We start from the raw sequence: 23,328 nt of genomic DNA on the forward strand, positions 1-23,328 counted from the left end.
CAAGCACAAGTGAGAAGCAAAAAACATTGCATGGATGGAATCATGTATCATCCAGATCAGCATTACCTTCATTGTCATTTGCAACAAGAACTTCTCTGTTTTCATAAGTCCAAAAACCATTTAGATCAATTAGAATGCTGCTGACTGTGTCACCTTGTCCACTGCTTATTAAATCTTGAAGAGTGATTTTGTATGGATCTTTAGGCTTAACCATGTCAAAGATTTCATCCTGTAAGATCAAACAGTTTTTCAGTATAAATTCTGGATCATGCAAGAGGATGCTAGTCTAACTTTTCTTTGAAAATGTTACACGAGTTCTGTTATTCAGCCCTTTAAGCCTGCTCTGCCATTCAACAACATGCTGATCATATATTTCAACTCCATCTTCCCGTACTATTCAATTATCTCTTAATTCCTTCCCTCCCATCTCCATCCCAAATGGCTGACACCTTATGACTGTGATCCTGTGTTCTAGATCCTCTAATCAGGGGCAACGTGTTCTCAGCATTGAGCCAGACTAGTAACCCTTAGTTGCAGTATACTCAGTAAAATGTCGCCACAATTCTAGAGACAAGGGGCAGAGCTTTCCTGGCCCCAGGAGTGGTGGGGAAGGCACAGAAATAGCAGGGAGCTTCAGCAGGAGCATGAAGCCTCTGGGAGCAGATCAACATGCTGCCTTACAGTGGGCAGCCAATCTGCATTTATAAGGCCCACCCATCAGGATGCAAGTGTTGGAGTGGACCCCCAGCTGCATGCAAAGACTCCCAACTCAATGGAAGTGGTCATCCTGAAGTAGTCTGGTCTGGGCTGGGCTGGCATCAGAACAGGATGCTCCGTTGCCCCCAAAGTAGGGATCGCTGTCAGCAAAGGTAGGATATGCAGCTCAAATGCACCGCTCAGAGGGTCCTGCCTATTTTGAGCTCTGCTAGAGCACCTCCATTTTGAGATGCCCTCGTGTTCTCTTAGCTGAAGGGCTGCCGACAGCTTTAAGCTGCTAGGTCTGTGATTGGCAGCCATCGTGAATTGGACAGCAAGCTCCCTCATTTGTCTCCCCACAAGTGCTTAGCAAACCCTCTATTATTAACTCCTGCCACTGGGGTCCCAAAGCCCACAGGCAAATCCTGAACAATATTTTGTTGATCCTTTTTGCAGCATTTTAATTGTGGAGGAGATCCTTTCACATGATACATTACCAATATTCTTTTTTGGACTCCAATACATTTCTTGCTAGAACTATAAAAGTACTAAGAATTTGAAAGGGACATGGCTACATTATAACAGTACTCTCACATTTGCAGACAATAGCCTATTTTTAACTTAAGTGTTATAAACAACCTATTTCTCTAACACTATTATTCAAATTAAAGGAAACTAGGAACTTCATAGTTGGTAAATCAGCTGTCTTTAGAGATGCATTGTTAAATTCTGCCTTTCACTTTTGAAATGTTTTTGACCCAAGCCAGAATCTAGAGATGAATCTTCTGCCCAATAGTCTTCAGGACAAACACTGAAATTAGGTTGTCTCAATCTGTCACCTGTAAGTTCTTGTTCTATTAGCAGTGGATGAGATGTCTTTTAGTTCTAACTGAAGCATCATAATTGACATTATTTAACCCAGAAATTGGTTTATGACAGTTTTATTTGATCAGAAATATATGTCCAGAAAATCAGAATGAAAAAAGAATTGAGCTGTTAAAAAGCCCTGCTGTTACTACAAGATTAAGTTATACAATTTACCTGAAAATTCCATATTAACAAGTACTGGAGGTGAAGTAATTGAATCAAAATTTGCCATGGCATTTTAATATGACTGAAATTTTGCGAGATTGCATACACAATTGCAGGCATATTCTCTGCCATTGTTCTTGCAGACTAATGCAGTATTGCTGTATTACTCATGGAAACTCAAGATTTGCCCTTAAAACTAGCTGTTTTTCTAATTCTATTCTTTAGCATTGAAATGCATTCTCAAAAGTTATAAAGTACCTTGACATCCTGAAAAGAAACTGGCTCCTGACCATGAAGTTTCATTTGCTCCTGTATAGCCTGTGTAAACAACAACAAATTACAGAACTGCAGTAAGACCACCTGGATTGAAATAGAGGAGAGAATTTGAGTGTTTGTCAGTCTTTAAGTTTAGGTTGTTACTTTTTAGGTTGATAAACAAGTCAAATATTATTCAGAACATTTCACCTTTGACACGATAAGGCAAGTGCCATTACAACACATTATGAGCACATTTCTTAATTGAGAATGGATATTCCAGATGACTTGGGTGAAAATAACACACAAACTTATTATTCAATTTGTATCTAAATGGATACAAAATTGGCTTCTTGACAGAAACCAGAAAATGGTTGTAGAGAGTTGTTTTTGAAACTGGAGGCCTGTGACCAGCGGTGTGCCTCAGGGATCAGTGCTGGGCCTACTGTTATTTGTCATTGATATCAATGATTTGGATGAGAATATAGAGGGCATGGTTAGTAAGTTCGCAGATGACACCAAGATTGGTGGCATGGTGGACAGTGAGGAAGGTTATCTCCAATTGCAGCAGGATCTTGATCAATTGGGCCAGTGGGCTGACGAATGGCAGATGGAGTTTAATTTGGACAAATGCGAGGTAATACGTTTTGGTAGATTGAACCAGGGAAGGACTTACTCAGTTAATAGTAGGGCATTGGGAAAAGTTACAGAACAAAGAGATCTAGGGGTACATGTTCATAGCTCCTTAAAAGTGAAGTCATAGGTGGACAGAGTGATGAAGGAGGCATTCGGCATGTTTGGTTTCATCGGTTAGAATATTGAAGACAGGAGTTGGGACATCTTGTTGAAGTTATACAAGACATTGATAAAGCCACACTTGGACTACTGTGTGCAATTCTGCTCACCCTATTATACAAAGGATATTATTAAACTAGAAAGAGTGTAGAAAAGATTTACTAGGATGCAACTAGGACTTGATGGATTGAGTTATAAGGAGAGGCTGAATAGACTGGTACTTTTTTCTCTGGAGCGTAGGAGGCTGAGGAGTGACCTTATAGAGGTCTAAAGTAACAAGGGGTATTGACAAAGTAGATAGTCAATATCTTTTCCCAAAGGTATTGGGGGTCTAAAACTAGAGGGCATGGGTTTAAGGTGAGAGATACAAGTGTCCGGAGCAGCAGTTTTTTCACAGAGGGTGGCGAGTGTCTGGAACAAGCTGTCAGAGGTAGTAGAGGCATTTAGATAGTTACATGGGTACGATGGGTATAGAGGTACATGGGCCAAATGCAGGCAATTGGGATTAGGTTAGGGGTTTTAAAAAAAAAGACATGGACAAGTTGGGCCAAAGGGCCTGTTTCCGTGCTGTAAACCTCGATGACTCTATGAGTAAGTATTCCAGCCAATTTTTCCTTCAGTTCAAAATCATAAGATGGTTGGATCGCTCAGGGATGCAAAAACGTTTAATTTTCTTGGTTTGAATAGTTCTGTGCTCCCCACAAAAAAATATTTTTAACCATTTACTATAGCTCAGTATGTACAGTTTAAGAATTAGAACCAAAGGTATTCAGATAACTTATGGCAGAAAATGATTAAAATAAGGATATGTAACATTAAATACACATGTTATGTTCTGAAAACTATATTAGCTGTACCACTGTGCATTAATAGGATGTTTTGGGAAGTGGATAACTAAGCTTTTTTTTACTTCTGAGGCATGGGAATTTAAATGTAGGGAAGATTGATGGAATAAAAAGCTACTTGTCTCTGCTGGTTGCAAAGGTCCTCTGCACAACTATTATTACAACAACAATATAGCTCAAACAAAAATAGAAAATGCTGGAATGAATAATGAAGACTGAGAAAGGTGCTAAAAACGTCCATTAAGTGGAGAATGGCAGAACACTCTGCCTTCTCGATCATCATTTACACTTCCTTTGTCAAATTACACCCTGCCATGGTATAAATCTCTTCTGATTTTCTTTGCTCGTAGCTCTGATGAAGGGTCATCTGGATTTGAAATGTTACTCTATTCTTCCTCCACAGATGCTGTCAAACATGCTGAGATTTTCCAGCATTTTCTGTTTGTTTTTAAATAAAGTGCAGAACGAGGCCATTTGGCCCATCAAGTCTGCAACGACAGCATTCCCACCCCAGGCCCTATCCCCACAACCCCACACATTTACCCTGCTAATCCCTCTAACCTACATATCCCGAGACAATAATGGTCAATTTGGCACAGCCAATCAACCTTACCGGCACATCTTTGGACCGTGGGAGGAAACTGGAGCACTTGGAGGAAACCCACGCAGACAGGGGGAGAATGTGTAAACTCCATGCAGATAGTGACCTAAGCCAGGAATTGAACTCAAGTCCCTGGCGCTGTGAGACAGCAGTGCTAACCACTGTGCCACCCCTTTAGATCCCAGCACCTGCAGTACTTTGCTTTTATTTATATAGCTCCTTTAAAACACTCAAATGTAACAAAGCATTATCAAACAACACAAAGTCACATGAGATATGGCTGGTCAGTAGATTTTTAAGGAGTATTTAAAGGAGGTGGAGGGGAAGATGTAGAAAGGTTTAGGGAGGTAATTCCAGAACTTAAGGCCTTGGCAGTTGGAATTACTGCTGCCAATGGTGGAGTGATTAAAATTGGGAGTAGTCACAGATCACAGAGTGCACCAACTTCAGAAGGTTGCAGAGCTGAAGGAAATTAGGAAGGCACAAGGCAATAGAGAGATCTGAACACTAGGATAAGATGGTATTGCTCAGCTAGGAGTAAGAGTAGGCCAATAAGCACTGATTGATGAGTAAACAGGACTTGGTATGAGGTGGAACATAAGGATTTTGGATGACTTTATGGAAGGGAGAACGGGGAGAATCAATTTGGAGAGCATTAGAGTATTCAAGTCTAAAGATAACGAAGTCATTAATGATGGTTTCATCACAGATGGGATAAGGAATTGGGTGATGATACAGAGGTCGAAATCAGTGGTCTTAATGAGGATATATGGTTGGAAGCTCATCCCAGGGTCAATGTGATATAAAGTTTATGAACAGTCTGATTCAACCTCAGACAATTGCCAGCTAGAAGACGAGTCAGTGGTAGGGAATAAAGTTATTTGGCAGAAACCAAAGACAATTTTGATCTTCTCAGCATCTAGTTGGAAGAAATTTTTGCTTATCCAATATTGAATGTTGGAGGAATGGTCTGATAATTTAGAAACAATGAAGTGATCGAGAGAAGTGGTAAAATTATTTAATCCAAATTCCAGTGGACAACGGGCCTATAACACAAAAAACTAACAGAACACCAATAAGTAATGTTACTCATAAAGCTCATAGAATTGCTTATAGATTGACTTATAGAAAGAATGTAATGCTGATAGGAGACACACCCTCTACTCTGTGGTTGGTGCTGAAGCAGATTTTTGGAATAGAATGAGCTTTATTCTACATTAGCACCTGATAGCAGGATGCTCAATATGGATATCGGGTGCTTGAAATAGGAAGAGTTCCAATCCTAGCATTGACAGCCCCATCTTGATGAATTTTTTATCCAGAGAAAAATAATGTATTTAATGACTGAAAAATATACATTGATCTTCATGCAAAGCTGTTAATAAATCAGTGCTCACCCTGAAGAAGAAATTGAGGGAAAAAACATTAAGATAACCCTTATTTTCCATATCCAGTAATTTAAAGATGTACTGGAGAGCAGCAGGTTCCTTTCGGTTTTCCAAAGCAAGAACGAAATCCAGGTATGTCTTGTAATCCTTAAGAAAACATGAAAGGGTAAACTTCTAAAGTATAGGAATGTTTTCATTTCAAGGACATTCAAAATTGTTCTTGACATTTTCTATTGCTAATGTGATAAATGACCAATTTCTTAACATCTAATTCACAAAAATACATTACTTATGTTGGTATTAACAAGGTGAGCAAAACAAGTTACTTCTTGTGGCACCTACATAATTTTTATTCCTCTTTGTAATTACTGAAATGGTACATCTTTTCCTTGTTTTCCATTTCATTTTCTGTAGCACCAAATTTGGTGACTAGTGGAGTGCCGCAGGGATCGGTGCTGGGCCCTCAACTGTTTACCATTTATATAGATGATCTGGAGGAGGGGACAGTGTAGGGTAACGTAATTTGCTGATGATACAAAGATGAGTGGAAAAGCAAATTGCGTGGAAAGTGTGGAAAGTCTTCAGAGAGATCTGGATAGGCAGAGTGGGCGAGGACCTGGCAGATGGAGTATAATGTTAGCAAATGTGAGGTTATCCACTTTGGCAGAAATAATTGTAGGAGGGATTATTATTTAAAAGGCGAAAAGCTGCAGCATGCTACAGTGCAGAGGGACCTGGGGGTCCTTGTGCACGAATCGCAAAAACCCAGTCTGCAATTTCAGCAGGTGATCAAGAAGGCAAATGGAATGTTGGCCTTTATAGCGAGGGGGATAGAATATAAAAGCAAGGAGGTCTTGCTGCAACTGTACAGGGCACTGGTGAGGCCGCAACTGGAGTACTGTATGCAGTTTTGGTCATCGCACTTGCGGAAGGATATATTGGCCTTGGAGAGAGTGCAGAGAAGGTTCACTAGGCTAATACCGGAGATGAGGGGATTAGCCTATGAGAAGAGATTGAGTAGACTGGGTCTGTACTCGTTGGAGTTTAGAAGGCTGAGGGGGGGGATCTTATAGAGACATATAAGATAATGAAGGGGATAGATAGGGTAGAGGTAGAGAAATTCTTCCCGCTTAGAAAGGATAGCAGAACTAGAGGGCACAGCCTCAAAATAAGTGTGGGGGGGCGGGGGGGGGGCAGTTTAGATCGGAGTTGAGGAGGAACTTCTTCACTCAAAGGGTGGTGAGTCTCTGGAATTCTCTGCCCATTGAAGCAGTGGAGGCTACCTCGCTGAATATATTTAAGTCATGGGTAGATAGGTTTCTGATAGACGAGGGAATTAAGGGTTATGGGGACAAAACGGGTAAGTGGAACTGATCCACTTCAGATCAGCCATGATCTTGTTGAATGGCGGGGCAGGCTCAAAGGGCTAGATGGCCTACTCCTGCTCCTATTTCTTATGTTCTTATGAAAGCCTGACACTTGTCTATAATTGCTCTTATAGTTAAAAAGAAAAATTAACCATCCTCAAGCTTGAAGTAGACCTCTTTCCTCTATTCTAGCATAAAATAGACAAAGATTAACTAGTTATGGCAAAATACTACATGTATGACAATAAAGGTAAAGTCACCATCGCACCAGATGACTGTAGGTTTTGAGGGAGGAAAAACTGACTGGTGCTGATTTAGCTGGACGATCAGGTGAGGGGCAAGGTTGAGAAGGCCAGTCCTTTGTGAAGAACCTCAGCTCATATGGGACTGAGCCTGCACAGTTGACATTGCTCTGCATCACTAACCCACTGTCCAACCAGCTGAGATAAACTAACTCCCATGTGTGACAATATCAAAGTAATAAATATGTAGATTTTTTTAAACAAACACTACCTTTTGCTCTATTGAGCAAGAAAAGTACTTGATTATCATCACTTATCACCTAACCATACAGTCAAGGCAAAACTACTAGGCTTGACAGTTTAATTATTTAAGATATGGCCAGAGAGCAATGATGGGATTTAAGCTTGAGAATTTACCAAACTGAGGCTAGAGTAATAACTTAGAAACTGCACTGCAAGTCTAATCCTTAATCTGATAACCTCAAAATCACTAGTAGCCTAATATTGCAATGGGAAATCATTCAGACATTCTGTACTGTAATAGAAACTTCTTTGAAAGTAGTATTTTGAAATGGATTGAATCATAAATGTAGTTTCAATGAGAGTAAAATTAAAATCCATTACATTTTCTTAACTTTACAAGAATTATTTGTTGGCAGTTACCATTTCTCCATCGTACGTTAGACATTCCTGAAAAACCCTATCCAAAAATACGCTCGTAAGTGTTCCAGTACCATAACGTGATAGTTCTTCTTTGCTGAGCATTCCATTGTGATCTTTATCCAGATTTAAATACTGACCTAAGAGGTAAATAAAATATAGTTAACCATGCATTAAAATGGACATGCCCCATATAGGAAAAGGTTCTGTATGCATCCTATACGTACCATAAACTCTCAATGCAGAAGGAGCAGAAAACCAGTTTGATTCTTGACTTTCCTTAGACAGTTCTTCATCTCTGAGCTACAAATATAAACAAGTAGGAAAATAGTTATTGAAACAATTAATTGCTATTAATGGGTCACATTTAAAATTCAAACTTTTTCAGATGGTTAATTACCTCTAACAAATCATCCAAGAAGCTGCAGGCCAAAATATCTTGAATTTTTATCTTGCCTAGAGGAGTATTAAAGATATGAAAGAAATGTTAATCTGTACAACCATGCCAGTGTGTATACAGTAAAATACGATCCAATATTTTAAAGATGAAGGCATGAGTAAGTCATCCTATTTTTGCAACTCAACATCAGATTGTCAAATTTGAATTAAGTTTCAATGGTCTCAACCCAGTTTCCAGACATTGTACAACCAACACCCACATAACAACATAAACTAGTAATCTCAAAAAGGATAAGTGATGAAGAAAGTAGAAATTCATCCTGGTACTTCAGGATTATTCTTTTAAAATAGAGGTTGGATTACATTATAGGGAATGTTACTGGTGTTTAAATGATTCCAAGACTTTGTGAGCAGGGTCAGCAGTATGTGTCAAAAAAAGTTTCCCTTACGAAGGTAACAGAGTCCAGCTCTTAAGAAATGCATTTATAAAAAGCTACAAGCATAGCTTTGTATTCTGAATATTGATAGTAGTTTTAGAAACTGATACAACTACCATTTAGTTGTCATAGATAATTTTTGTAAGAAACTGGTAGGATTTTTGTCTAGTCCACTTTTTTTAAATTACTTTTCTCTTAAAGATAATTTGTCCTTTCTGACTAAACGTGAAGTCATTTTACTATTTGCTTATTAACTACTGTGAATTATTTTCATGAAGCTCCATTTGCCAATATTAATCTCATGAATAACACAATGAAATTAGCAATTACAAATTCAGGTAATCAACATAATTATCAAAATTTTCAGTTACACTTAATGTATACACAAAATATAGATAGAACTTGAGAATGCTACTTTCACCAATTCAATAGGATAGCTCTGAACTTTCAACTAAAACCTATGCACTTAATTTTCAGTTCTAAGAATGAAGCAAATCCAATTTGCTCTTAACAAGTAAATATCCTAATTCACTAAATAGGATATTGCTGTAACAGCATAGAACCTCACACCTCAGCATCAGGAGAAAGAAAACAAGATGCATCTTCTCAGCTAATCGAGTTGGCACTGCTAGTAGCCTCACAAAACACTAAATGTCTAAAGTAAAAGGAGGCTATATGAACAGCCAAAAAGAACTAAATGTTTAGATAGCTAAGAAGGTTAAATGCTACTGGGTTTATAATTCAATGAGGAAATATCAACTTGCCTGTTCTGAGTGGGTCAAGGAAGAAGAAAAATTTCCTAACAGCTGTGCACACGTAGAATGAATAGAAAGACTTTTCTAAGCCATCAAGCTGTGGTAAAGTAGGAATCAACTCCAAAATGTAATTCTCCAAATCCTGTTGGTGTAATTTAGGGTGGGATTAGCATAGCATAGAATGCAGCGTTAAATGCATTTGAAATGTGGTAAAATTGTCAGATCGGTACATGGGGTACTTACAGATTCACGAAGATATCCTTGACCTGCTACATCGTACAAACTCAGACCTATCCTTGTTTGATGTAGCCAAACTAAAATTTAAATAGATTTAGTAGTTAGTTGCATAACTTTCTGCAAAAAATTAAAAAGTTGTCTAACAGTTTGCATCACAAGACTTTATTACCTTTCCGCATGACATAATTAAAGAACTGCATTATAGATATCCTTCCATATGGATCATTGTGCAAGAGTTTTGCAAAAATCTTAGCTGCAAAGAACTGCCTGCAGATAAAATTAAATGCAATTAGCTATAACAGAAAGATCATGTAAAAATACTCACTAAAGTGATTTTAAAAATGAACACCACAAAAATCAACATTTAAAGATATTGTGTATTTTATTGAAAACAATTCCCAAGGAATAGACTTGTCTGTTTCTACCTTCCCTTACTTCTGTAACTTGGCACAGGTGTTGTTATTTTTAGCCTGACATCAGCAATTGAGCAATACAACTCAACACAAGCATTTATACAACACAATGACTAATGGAGAAAAACCAATGTGCTATTTTCAGGTCAACGAAGGGAACAAAATAAACTCTTGCATTTTAATTACACGTGATGAAATTGCATAGTTCTCCCAACAAATCTCAGAAATTTTAGACTGCTGAATATATTAAGCAAACAGCTGCTGTTTTCAGAGTTTTGAGAGTTTAGGGTTAAGAGGTTAGAGTTTATTTATTATTGTCACAAGCAGGCTTACATTAACACTGCAATGAAGTTACTGTTAAAATCCCCTAGTCGCCACACTCCGGCATCTATTCAGGTACACTGTGGGAGAATTTTAGCATGGATACTGCACCTAACCAGCACATTTTTGGAGTGTGGGAGGAAATCCACATAGACACGGGGAGAACTGCAGACTCCACACAGATCATGACTCAAGCCAAGAATTGAATCTAGGTCCCTGGTGCTGTGAGACAGCAGTGCTATCTGCTGTGCCACTGAAGCTGTGGTTACTGTTTAGTCAACTGTACTTAAGTCAGTTCCTGTATGATTTAGTTTAAGAACAGTTCTATAATCAAAAATTGCACACGAGTAGTTTTCATTGTACAATTCATTACAACATGCGCCTGATTCAAGAGTCAGGAAAAGAAAAGGTATTTATAATATCTGAAGTTTTTCTTCAGTTTCAACTTAAAATATGCTTACAAATGATACTTACTTGCATTTCTGTCCTGCTTTCTCTTTGACCTCCAGAAAGTTTTCATAATTTATCATTGCTTCCTCTCCTATCAGTGGAGGGGTTTGATGCTTGTCTAATAAAAACCACAGGTTCTATAAAACAATACAAAAAAGGAACATTATGTATACAGATCCACAAATTAACTATTTGCAACTCAAACCATTCATTCTAAATATTTTTAAGACGCGGGTTGATGGGTTTTTGATAAGAGAGGGGATTAAGGGTTATGGGGAGAGGGCGGGAATTTGGAACTGAGCCACGACAGATCAGCCATGATCCTATTGAATGGCGGGGCAGGCTCGAAGGGCTAGTTGGCCTATTCCTGCTCCTATTTCTTATGTTCTTATTATGGAATCCAGAATAGAAGTGTGGCAATGAGCTGAGAGTTAACTTTTACTGACTTAAGTTTCAAAACTACTGCCAAAGTAATATTGACAAGCAACATTACTGAATCTCCATAAAAGCACCGCAACCATAAATACTTTGCAAGTCTGATGTAATTTGTGCCAGCAGTCTAAATTATAGATTATCTTACAACTGCCGCATCTAAAACATGCTCACAAACCATTTGCTTTAGTGATTCACTGCACTGCAATGGCCATGCAACATCTGGTCCAAATTGCTTCCCATCTGTCTGTCTGTGACTTCTAGATCGCATAGAAAAAAAAATGGGGCCAGAAAAGGCACAGCAAATAAACAATGATTTTTGCCTTGATATAGTAATCACAGGTATAACTTGAAAGGAAAACTAATCAAAATTGAAACTATTAAGTTCATGGTTAAGCTGATTAATGATGCTGAGCAAAAGACGAAGGGACAGTGGTAACAGGATGGGGGTAGGGTGGCTTTCTTGGTTCTTATTTGTTCTGCTCTTTACACTCTGATTGGCTAGCTGTTTCTGAATTAACTTCTAGTTTCAGTTTGTCTAATTCTGAATGCAACAGCAGAGACCTGAGTTGTTCAGGTGATTTACTGATTTTTGTGAATATATCTTAAATAAGCAAAACTGTTTTGACATTTGATTTTACAATCATAAGGTGTCATGAAGAGTAGGATTTCATCTAAGAAAGGTGAAATACCATTTCTGATACAAATAAAGAATTTATATTTCACTAATATTGTACATCCAAAAAAATCATCTTTCATAATAACTATATTTTCTTTCAAAGTATTTTATCTAACATCCTGTTACAACGCTGCTGTTAAAAGTAGATTCATGGTTCCTATTGGAAAGTACACCAGACTGCTGTGGAAAGATTTATCTTTTCTCCCAAGCCCCCACATCTCCTATCCATCTTCAGAAATTTAGCTCTCAGGAAGGAAGGGTGAGATACATTTAACTTTTTTTGATACAACGAACTAACTCAATCCTTAAAAACACAGAAATTGAGATTACTTCAATTATCAAACCCTTTATGTACATTTAATGACCTAATTTGCATGTTTCTCTTTTTCATTTTAGTCAGTTTCATTACTGTTTAGAAAATGTCACTTTTAATACAATAAAACATCTCCTTTGCCCAGGCATTATAAAATAACTGTGCCAAGAAGATATAGGGAAATATTAGGACAGATAATCAAAGAGGCAGGTTTTCAGGAGTATCTTAAAGGGAAAAAATGAAGGAGAGATGCAGGGAGATTTAAGGAGGGAATTTTGGACCTTACTGCCCAAACAGCAGAAGGAACAGGGAGTAATGGTGAGCAATTAAAATTGGTGATACTCAAGAGGCCAAAATTAAACAAACATATCTTGGAATGTTGAGAGGCTGAAGGAGATGGCGGAAATAGGAAGGGGGCAGGTTATGAAAGGATTCAAAAACAAGGATGAGAATTTTAACATCAAGGCTTTGCTGAAATGGAATTGAATGCATCTCAGCAAGCACAGGGTGATGTATGCAAACTGACCTTGATGCGAGTTAGGACACAAGCACCAAAACAAACTTGCAAAGGATACAACATGAGAGCAGGCTAGAAGTACATCAGAAGAATCAAGTTAAGATACATTAAAAATATAGCTGAAAGTTTCTTCAGAAGATGAGGTGAGGGAGGATCAGAGACAGAGGTTGAAGTACAAGTCTTTATGCACAGATACATGGTTGGAAGTTCATCTTGGAGTAAAACGTGACACCAAATCTGGTTCAGCCTCAGACAGTAGCCAGGGACAGGGATGGAGTCAAACCGGACCAAAGATAATGGCTTCAATCTTCTCAATATTTAATTGGAGATTTCTGCTCATCAAGTGCTGGATATCCGACATATTCGAGACAGTAGAGGTTCAAGGAGTGGTGATGAGATAAACTGGGTGTTGTCAACACCCATGTGAAAAATGACTTGTTTCCAGAAGATGTCTCCAAATAGCAGCATGTTGTTAAGACATAGGAGGTGGCAAAGGATACATCCTTGGGGGACACCAGAGGTAATTATGGAAGCAGGAGGCAAAGCCATTGCACATGGTTCTCTGGCTACAATTTAATAGCTAAGAATTGAACAGGACTGCAAGCGCAGTGCTGTCAAACTGGAAGGTGGTGGAGAGGCAATGGAAAAGGATGGTGTGATCAATAGTGTCAAAGGTTACAGATGTATTGAGAAGGACAAGGGAGTTTCTTATGTGACCGTGACAAAAGTATGTTATGTGACATTGACAGGAGCTGGTTCAGTGTTATAGGAGGGCAGAAATCTGTTTGGAGGGATACAAATATTGAAATGGATCTGGTAAAGATAAGTGTGAATTTGGGAAGTGGTAACTCATGCAAGAACTCTGAAGAAGAAAGGAAGGTTGTAGATGGGGCACTAATTTGCATGGATGGAAGGGTCAAGGTTATTGTTTTTGAACAGTTTAAAGTTAATTCATTACTGTCACAAGTAGGTTTACATTAACACTGCATTGAAGTTACTGTGAAAATCCCCTTGGTGCCACAGTCCAGTGCCTGTTCGGGTAAACTGAGGGAGAATTTAGCATGGCCAATGCACCTAATCTTTGGACTGAGGGAGGAAACTGGAGCACCCAGAGGAAACCCACGCAGACATGGGGAGAACGTGCAGACTCTGCACAGGCAGTGACCCAAGCTGAGAGTCGAAACCGAGTCCCTGGCGCTGTGAAGTACCAGTGCTATCCACTGTGCTGCCCCAGAGGAATGACGATGACAAAGTTAAAGGAGATGGGGACTATATAGGTAAATAGCTAATATGGTTGAGGAGTTCTGAAGGGTTGAAGGAGGGATGGGGTGGAGGTGGGACACTGTACCCATGCAGGGAGAAATGAAAAGAGGCATGATAACAGGAAAGAAGGGACTAAGAGAGGAAAAAAAAACATAAATAAGGGGGAGAAATAAAGTGGAAATAGAAATGATGAGCTTCAGTCCACAGCAAAGGGTAAAATGTCGATGTAAATAATCATGGGAAAACTCATTATATATGTTATGATCCTAATTAATGCTATAACTGGACAGGAAGATCCCAGAATGGAACCCAGACTCAAGAGAGAGTAATTTTTACTTTTTAAAAAATAAAACGTGGAGGAACAGAGACACAGGACTGATAAATAATGAGTTTTAAACATGGAAAAGTTGGATTATGATACAATAGCCTTTTGTTTCTCCTTAGTTTAAGGAATACACACAGGCTTTAAGATTAATACGGATGACACAACAATTTGAATCTACAATGATCTCATTGACACACAAGTCCTTTTTTGAAGCACACAGATTGGCTGAAGGCAAATGCACACTCCTCGCTGAAACCAAGTTAGTGTCTTTGGATTTCTCCTCCAGAATCCCCCAGGCTGATGGTTTCAAACTCCACTCCCAAAAACACGCTTTAAAAATCTTCTTTTGTAGTAATACTTTCACTTATCCAATAACAGCAAATAAAGCAATTACATCTTCTGTTACTGGTTTAGGATGATTTTTCCACCCAGTTCCTTCATTTCTTGTTGGTAAAATACATTACACACTACTGAATATCTAAATTAATGCAGCTATTTATCATATATTGTGGGCATAAATCTGATTTTTATTCTGTGGCAACAGACATGAGCATACCATGATATTGAAACATCAGAAAGATTTTCAATCATTTTCAATGATAGTCTAAGCAAAACCTTGGGTTTTCCAGACCTGTAGTTCTTCATTATCCAGCAATTCTCTACTCTTCCTCTGAAGAAATACTGCCCTGGATTCTTCTCTTAATTTCTGTAACAAAATTTCATCTTCTGCTGGAAGCTAATAAAAGCATGGGAAGAAAGTTTAGGAAATTTGTCAATTTAATGAAATATATACAGAAATTATAACACATCAGTTAATTACAAATTGTTACTCTACAGAGAAACCAGCATACAAAATACCAAAGCAGAGCAAATACTAGGCAACTTAAAAATTCTACTGTGTTCCAGAACACAATTTTGCTGGTTGTATAGTTTGTTGAACTTTAAGCAAGCTACGGAATTCCAAAAGTCTACTTCTGAGCTCACTACACATGTAAAACAATAGAGAAACTATTGTGGTGCTGACTTTTACTTCACGTTGGTGCCTTAGATCACCTATGTGAATAATGTTTAGTTGAAGCATCTAGATTCAAAATGAAGCTAAACCCTACTTTTTTTAAATATAGTGTCCACTAGCCAAATTGATACAAAGCCAATTTCCACTGGTATCAAACCACTTTGATTCACATAAGACAAGGATACTAGAGATGCTATTTCAAAACTACAGGCTCCTTCTAAAGATTCCATCTGCATCATTCCATGTGTTATTGAGCCATGCAGATCAAAAAAAATTGGAGATTTGATACTGAGCAAGGTAGCTTGCTACAGGGGGCCACAAGAATTGATTTGTGTCTCTCAAGTAAACCAGTCTGCCATGTTTCCTGTTCTTGACTGCTTGGCAATGACATCTGCTGGAATAGATTATTCGTGAGTTGAAAACAGAGACCTACCCTATAATAAAATCTTGGAATGCTTTTGTAAGATAGATTGTTCATTTTCCTGCCTCCTCGCCATTCAATGTAGTATTTGGTGAACAGATCCATCTCATTATCCTTCGGTTCTTGGTCTGTTGTTTTTTTAGCTGGATCATTTGAAAACAGAAAGGACCATTAAAATTTCTTCAGGAAAAATCTCATCATCAACTTCAACAGATTTTTCTTTACCCACGTATTCGTTTTTTAGTATCTGAATGTAAAATATTTTAAATATTCATCAAGAAAAACATTAATTATCTCTCCTATGAAACATTTTTAAAGTTTGAAAAATATTATAGTCAACATAATGTGAATCCAGAGATATCAAGTTAAATGATTTGTTTAACCAAGTGCCCATAACTTAATGAAATATGATAAACAAATCTAGAATCACAACGTGCCACGTACATACAGTTAGCGTGTTTCACACAAAGGATGTTTCAAGGAATCTTGCAGAGGTGCAAGAAACAAAGAGCCACCAGTTGGAGAGATTAGAAGAGGTAATCAAACCATTGGACAAAGACGTGGAGTTATATGTGAGCAGTTTGCACAGCTGCCTCACAGCGTCAGGAAAACAACTCTGATTCCTGGCTTGGGTCACTGTCTGTTTGGAGTCTGCGCATTCTCCCCATGTTTGCGTGGTTTCTTCCTGCAGTCCAAAAGACATGCTGGTTAGGCGCATTGGCCATGCTAAATTCTCCATCAGTGTACCCGAACAGATGCCGGAGTGTGGCAACTGTGGGATTTTCATAGTGACTTCATTGCAGTGTTAACATAAACCTACTTATGACAACAATAAATAAACTTAAACTAGAATCTTAAAAGGAGAGTGAAGAAATTTGAGAAAGTGGGATCTAAAAAGCTAAAAATTGTGAAGAGAGAAAAAGGGATTGAAATCAGAGGGACAAAAAGGACAAACTTCGCAGCCCCCAAAAATTAGTGTATGGAATTTAACGCAGGATGCAGGTATCAGAATGACAATTTCACATAGCTGGATAATTAGCATGATTGTGGCAAGCAAGCAGCCAGCTGTTGAGCAACCACATAATTGCAGCAGAGGGCCCAAAAACACGAGAGGCTTGTACTAGTTAAAGGTAGCCTGCAACTCTTAAAAGGGAGTTTGTTGTGGCAAGAGCGTGGAAGACAAACTAGAACTGCTTCTGACTTGGGAAGCACTTAATGACACAATGTGGGAGAGCACAGAAAATTATTTATCCTTTCGCTGTTTTTGGGTAATCAGAGTTACACCATACCCATGGAGTAAATAAATAGTGGCATTTTGTAATATTACTTCCACAGAAAAATACTGCTTTTTCTGTTTGCAGTGATATCTGCGGAGTAAGCACAAATGGCAATCATTACTTACATTGATTCTACTGTACTGGGGGCCCACAGCATCACCTCAAGAATTTTAATATATTGTAGAGTAGCAGAACCTCTCTCAAATTATGACATAGAAATTGAGAGAGGTCATTTTAAAGCTGTATTTAGTCCTGGTGAGACTACACCTGGACAACTGCATATGGTTTTAGTGTATCTATTTCAAAATGGGGTTTCTAGGTCAACACTGTTGTATTTTCTGTACTTGGTTTAGGAGATGCAGAAACAGAGATTTGCATTTATATGTTGTCCATGATCACTAGACCACCCACCACTGAACCAACCAAGTAACTTAATTTAAAGAATGTGTGGTCGTAGTTAGTCCTGCAAGTGTACAGTAAACTCCTACAAAAACCAATGTAATAACGACCAGGTAATCTGTATTTTTTGTGTGCGTGTTGTTGATTGAGGGATGTGTTGGCCTGGATACACCAAAGAACAAAGAACAAAATAGCCCGGGAAAACAGGCCCTTCGGCCCAACAAGCCCATGCCGCCATTTTGACATTATGAGTCCCCCCTCCACCCATGACCCTTGTCTATGCTTATGGCATTCCACATTGAGGGAAGACTAATTTAGGGACAATTTATTACAACTGTCAGCCTAATAGCACATCTTTGGGGTGTGGGAAGAAACCGGAGAAAACCCATGCAAGCACAGGGGGAATGCGCAAACTCCCACAGACACTGGCCCAAATACATGTATCCGCACAGCAAACAGTGATAGTCACTGAGCTGTCGTGTTGCCCAGCATCTGGTCCAGTTTAAGCGTACGATTTTGAAATAGATACACTAAAACCATGTGCGATTGTCCAGATATAGTCTCACCAGAACTAAGTACAGCTTTAAAATGACCTCTCTCAATTTCTATGTCATAATTTGAGAAAGGTTCTGCTATTCTACAACACATTAAATTCTTGAGGTGATGCTATGGGCACCCAGTACATTAAAATCAATGTACGTAATGACTGCCATTTGTGCTTACTCCACAGGTATCACTACAAAACAGAAAAAGCAATATTTTTCTGCGGAAGTAATATTACAAAATGCAATTATTTATTTACTCCACGGGTATGGTGTAACTCTGATTACTCAAAAACAGTGAAAGGATAAATAATTTTACTCCACGGGTATGGTGTAACTCTGATTACTCAAAAACAGTGAAAGGATAAATAATTTCCTTCAAATATTTGGGCAAGGCCATGGGGGAATTCACAGCACCTAATTCTGAAGAAACTCTCAGTTTTATAAGGATTTTTACCAAAATTGCAAGAGCATAATTTTCGCAAAAGATGAGTCGCCAGGCTAAGAAGAACACTGATGTTGTCTAAGGGCCAGTGCTTTCTTTAGTACATATAAATAACTTGGATACTGTATGGGAAGACTGAGCAAAATTTCAACATCTGTCAAGCTACCAAACTTGCAAGTATGGCAAACAAGTGAGAATGATGCAAATCAATTGCAATAGGGCATTGATAGGTTAGTGAATGGTCAGAAAAGTGACAGATGGAATTTATTAAGAGAGGTGTGAGGTGGTACACTGGCAGAAGAGATGGGGAGGCAATTAGGCCCAATGACAGTTCTAAAGACTGTGGAAGAAGAGAGAGAGACAGCTGAACTTCATGTGCATAGATCCTTGAAGATGGCAGAACACAGAATCGTTAGCATCTTGAGTTTCATTAATTAAGGAATTGAGTACAAAAGTTGTGTTGAACACTTGTAAAGCTCTGGTTCAGCCACAGCTAGAGTATGCAATCAATTCTAATCACCATACTTTTGAAAGAATGCAATGGTCAGTGAAAGGATGTTGAGGGTCTTTATCAGAATGGATCTAGGGATAAGGGATTTTAACTACAAAATTATGTTGGAGCAAAGGAGAATGAGGGAGATTTAATACAGGTGTACAAGATTATGACAGATTTAGATACAATAGGCAAAGAAAAGTCGTTCTCAACAACTCATACAAGGGCTAGGGGACACAGATTTAAGGTTTTGGGTAAGAGATACAGTGGGATGGAGGGGAATGTGAGAAAGAATGTTTGAGTTGCTGCATAAAAACAATATGGAGCTCACTGTCTACCAATCTTTTTGGCGATGTCTCTCCTTCTATGAATCAAGGTTTGCAAAAGGAAATTGAATAGGCACTTGAGGGAAATTAACTTGTAGGGTTATCGGGATAGATAGGGCTGACTAAATCGCTCTAGTCCAAATTCTCCAACATAATTTTGTAGCTATATAATGTATTGAATCATAAAATATATTGAATCACCTCTTTCCTAGCTGTTGCCTCATATGCTGCTGTAGCTGATGCCATTAGCTACCTAGGCTCCAAGCTCTAAAATTCTCTCCCTAAGCCTTTCTGCCTCCATTTTCTCCATTAAGACACTAGAAAGCTTTTGATCAAGCTTTGTGGTTAGTATTTCCTTATGTGACTTAGTGTTGCATTTTATAAATGCCTTTTCAAAGCATTTGGAGATGCTTAATTATATTAAAACCACAAATAGTACAAGCAGCTATTGTTGATATATGCTACATTGTAAGATCAGACTTGGATCATGCATTGCATGTGTGGTGCTTTCATTTCGGATGGTATGATGCGATATACTGCAATGGACACTCCTAGAGCAGAGGCAGTGAGAAGGTGCTGAGTGATGCACACTATGTTTTCCATTGATGAGTTAAACTCATGGATTACTAACAACAGTATCCAAGATCATTTTTAAATCCTGAAAATCTCAGAACGTTAGAAAGCCCAAGTTGGAGTCATTTAAAATGGATTTCTGCCAAAAGGAGAATGACTCATACGACCAAGCTTCGTGAACAGTCTTTCTTAGCCGAGCGCTCAATTTCTGCCCCACCATCAAAATAGACCCTATCAGTCTTCCAGCGGATACAGAGGAATTCATCAGACCAATGAGGCTGTGGGAGTTCTCCCACAAACTCCAAGAGGCCAACAGCAAACACAGTGAGACAGCCAATGAACCGGAACAGCCGACAGAGATCCGCAGTGCAGTAACCGAAGAGGAAAGAGTCGAATTGGATTCCTCCAGAAGGTCACTGCACTCAACTCGACATGTATGCCCATGTCATCAGGAGGTACGTCAATGCCAGATTCAGATTCACTAGCCGCACTCACAAGACAGCCCCCGATCACCACCCACGCACAACGGAATACCATCCACGGTCTCAAGATCAACTGCAACATTGTCATCAAACCAGCAGACAAAGGAGGGCCATCGTCATACTGAACAGATCGGATTACTGCAAAAAAGTGTACCGACAACTGAACAACGGGGAACACTACAGACAGTTACCCACAGATCCAACCAAAAAACAAATTCGTCAACTCAGACTGATCAAGACATTTGATTGGACCATCAGAGCACCCTCCATGCTCTCATCCCATGTACTCCCTGTGTTGGAAATCTCTGTTGCCTCCTGAAGGAGGCACAGGCTAACACCACCAGGGCATTCCATCGTATCAGGCAATGGTACCCTGTGCAAGAACTTCTCCGGTTACATTGAGGGTATCCTGAAACTTATTGTACAAAGAACCCCCAGCTTTTGTTGTGACACTACAGACTTCCTACAGAAACTCAGCACAGATGGAGCAGTTGAACCAGGAGCACTCCTCGTCACGACAGAAGTCTTGAAACTCTATATCAGTACCCCCCACGATGATGGCATTCCTGCAACTGCCTCAGTACTCAACACCAACAACTGCCAATCTTCAGATGCAATTTTATAACTCATCTGCTTCATCCTTGACCACAATATCTTCACCTTCAACCAGTTCATAGAAATCATAGAAACCCTACAGTGCAGAAAGAGGCCATCTGGCCCATTGAGTCTACACCAACCACAATCCCACCCAGGCCCTACCCCCATATCTTTACATATTTACCTGCTAATCCCTCTAACTTAAGCATTTTAGGATACTAGGGGGCAATTTTAGCAAGGCCAATCAACTTAACCTGCACATCTTTGGACTGCGGGAAGAAACCGGAGCACCCAGAGGAAACCCATTCAGACACGAGGAGAATGTGCAAACTCCACACAGACAGTGACCCAAGCCAGGAATCAAACCCAGGTCCCTGGAGCTGTGAAGCAACTGTGCTAACTACTGCGCTACCGTGCCGCCCACACAGTTCTTCATCCTGACGCATGAAACAGCTACGGGGACCAAATTCGCACCTCAATATGCCAACATCTTCATGCACAGGTTGGGCACAGGATCTTAAACCAATGCTATACTCTAGATACATCAATGGCATTTTTTTCCTTTGGACACATGATGAACAATTACTGAAACAATTACATGACGACATCAACAAGTTCCATCCCATCATCAGACTCACCATGGACTACTCTCTGGAATTGGATGCATTCTCGGACACACACATCTCCATCAAGGACAATCACCGAAGCATCACTGTACTGCAAGCCCACAGATAATCTCACGATGCTCCACTTCTCCAGCTTCCACCCTAAACACATTAAAGAAGCCACTCCTAATAGACAAACCCTCTGCATACACAGAATCTGCTCAGATGAGGAGGATTGCAACAGACACCTCCAGACATTGAAAGATACCTTAAGAACAGGATATGGTGCTCAACTCATCGATTGACAGTTCTGACACGCCACAGCGAAAAACCGCACTGACCTTCTCAGAAGATAAAGACAGGACATGGCGGACAGAGTACCCTTCATTGTCCAGTACTTCCCCGGACTGGAGAAGCTACGACATATTCTCCGGAGCCTTCAACAAGTCATTGAAGACGACGAACATCTTGCCAAGGCCATTCCCACACCCCCACTTATTGTCTTCAAACAACCGCACAACCTCAAATAGACCATCGTCTGTAACAGTCTTCAGGAGAACAGTGACCATGACACCACACAACCCTGCCACAGCAACCTCTGCAAGACGTGCCAGATCATCGACATGGATGCCATATCTCACATGAGAACACTATCCACCAACGTTGTCTACCTGATACGCTGCAGGAAAGGATGTCCCAAGGCTTGGTACATTGGAGAGGCCACGCAGACGCTATGACAACAGATGAACAAACACTGCTCGACAATCACCAGGCAAGAGCGTTCTCTTCCTATTGGTGAGCACTTCAGCAGTCACGGGCATTTGGCCTCTGATTTTCAGGTAAGCATTCTTCAAAGCAGCCTTCATGACACATGGCACGCAGAGTCGCTGAGCAGAGACTGACACACATGAGGACGGCCTCAACCGGTACCTTGTGTTCATGTCACACTATCTGTAACTCCCACAACTTGCTGGGTTTGCAAAATCTCATTAACTGTTCTGGCTGGAGACAACAAACATCTCTTTAACTTGAGCTTAACCCTCCCTCCACTCACATTGTCTAACCTTTAAAACTTGATTACTTGTAAAGACTCGCATTCCAACCATTATTTTGTATATTGAGTTTGTGTCTTTCTATGCCCTGTTTGTGAACAGAACTCTCACTCACCTAATGAAGGAGCAGTGCTCTGAAAGCTTGTGGGTTGTGCTACCAAATAAACCTGTTGGACTTTAACCTGGTGTTGCGCGACTTCTTACTGTGTTTACCCCAGTCCAATGCCGGCGTCTCCACACCACCGTTCAACAACACAGTTGCCCGTAACTAAGTGAATTAAAAGTTAGTCAGTAATATTGGCAGTTGCAGAATTTCTAGATAAAACTAGCTTTCCGCTTCGTTACGTACGTATCCAAGTGTACAATTCCCCCCAAACCCTAAGGGGTGGCCGAAAAAAAACAGAAAATGCTGAAAATGTTTGACACGTCGAATAGCATCAACTGCCGAGAGAAACACTTTAGGCCTGCGACCTTCCATTTGAATCAGAAGGGGACGCCGCTTGCGTGCGTTTACCTTTCATAGTCTCCAACCGACTCTTTAGAGCTGCTTTCCAATCCGGGGCCGGTGACTGCTCCTCAGCGGCCGCCATCTCATCATCACCACAACCTTTCCCCCACACACCATTGGCTGCTTTCTGACCTCTGACCCTACGCTTGACCAGCCTGTTAACGTTAGGAG

The 23,328-nt window shown here is 39.7% G+C and overlaps 1 protein-coding gene across 2 annotated transcripts; it reads right to left on the bottom strand.

The window, feature by feature from the left end:
* Positions 1–27: 27 nt before the first annotated feature.
* Positions 28–23,277, bottom strand: ppp2r3c (protein phosphatase 2, regulatory subunit B'', gamma). Of its 2 annotated transcripts, XM_080202808.1 has the most exons (13): positions 23,164–23,277; positions 15,871–16,001; positions 15,054–15,158; positions 10,918–11,030; positions 9,879–9,976; positions 9,716–9,786; positions 9,482–9,614; positions 8,282–8,337; positions 8,109–8,184; positions 7,885–8,021; positions 5,622–5,759; positions 1,987–2,046; positions 28–229 (listed from the first exon to the last, which is right to left on the bottom strand). In XM_080202808.1, the coding sequence occupies exons 1-13, from the start codon at positions 23,237–23,239 to the stop codon at positions 41–43; spliced, it is 1,383 nt and encodes a 460-aa protein (XP_080058934.1). In that variant the 5' UTR covers positions 23,240–23,277; the 3' UTR covers positions 28–40. The 2 variants fall into 2 exon arrangements, with proteins under 2 accessions (XP_080058934.1, XP_080058935.1); XM_080202809.1 differs by lacking the exons at positions 15,054–15,158; positions 15,871–16,001; positions 23,164–23,277 and adding an exon at positions 11,504–12,001.
* Positions 23,278–23,328: the final 51 nt, after the last annotated feature.

The sequence above is a fragment of the Carcharhinus amblyrhynchos genome, chromosome 14 (genome assembly GCF_965287045.1).
Source record: "Carcharhinus amblyrhynchos chromosome 14, sCarAmb.v2.hapA, whole genome shotgun sequence".
In the NCBI taxonomy this organism is placed as follows: Eukaryota; Metazoa; Chordata; class Chondrichthyes; order Carcharhiniformes; family Carcharhinidae; genus Carcharhinus; species Carcharhinus amblyrhynchos.

Coding starts and splice junctions, on each gene's coding strand:
- ppp2r3c (XM_080202808.1), bottom strand. CDS start 23,239: ATGGCGGCCGCTGAGGAGCAGTCACCGGCCCCGGATTGGAAAGCAGCT. Junction 11,031..15,053: donor TGGATAATGAAGAACTACAG/GTCTGGAAAACC, acceptor ATTGTTTTATAG/AACCTGTGGTTTTTATTAGA. Junction 2,047..5,621: donor CCCTCAATTTCTTCTTCAGG/GTGAGCACTGAT, acceptor TTGTTTACACAG/GCTATACAGGAGCAAATGAA.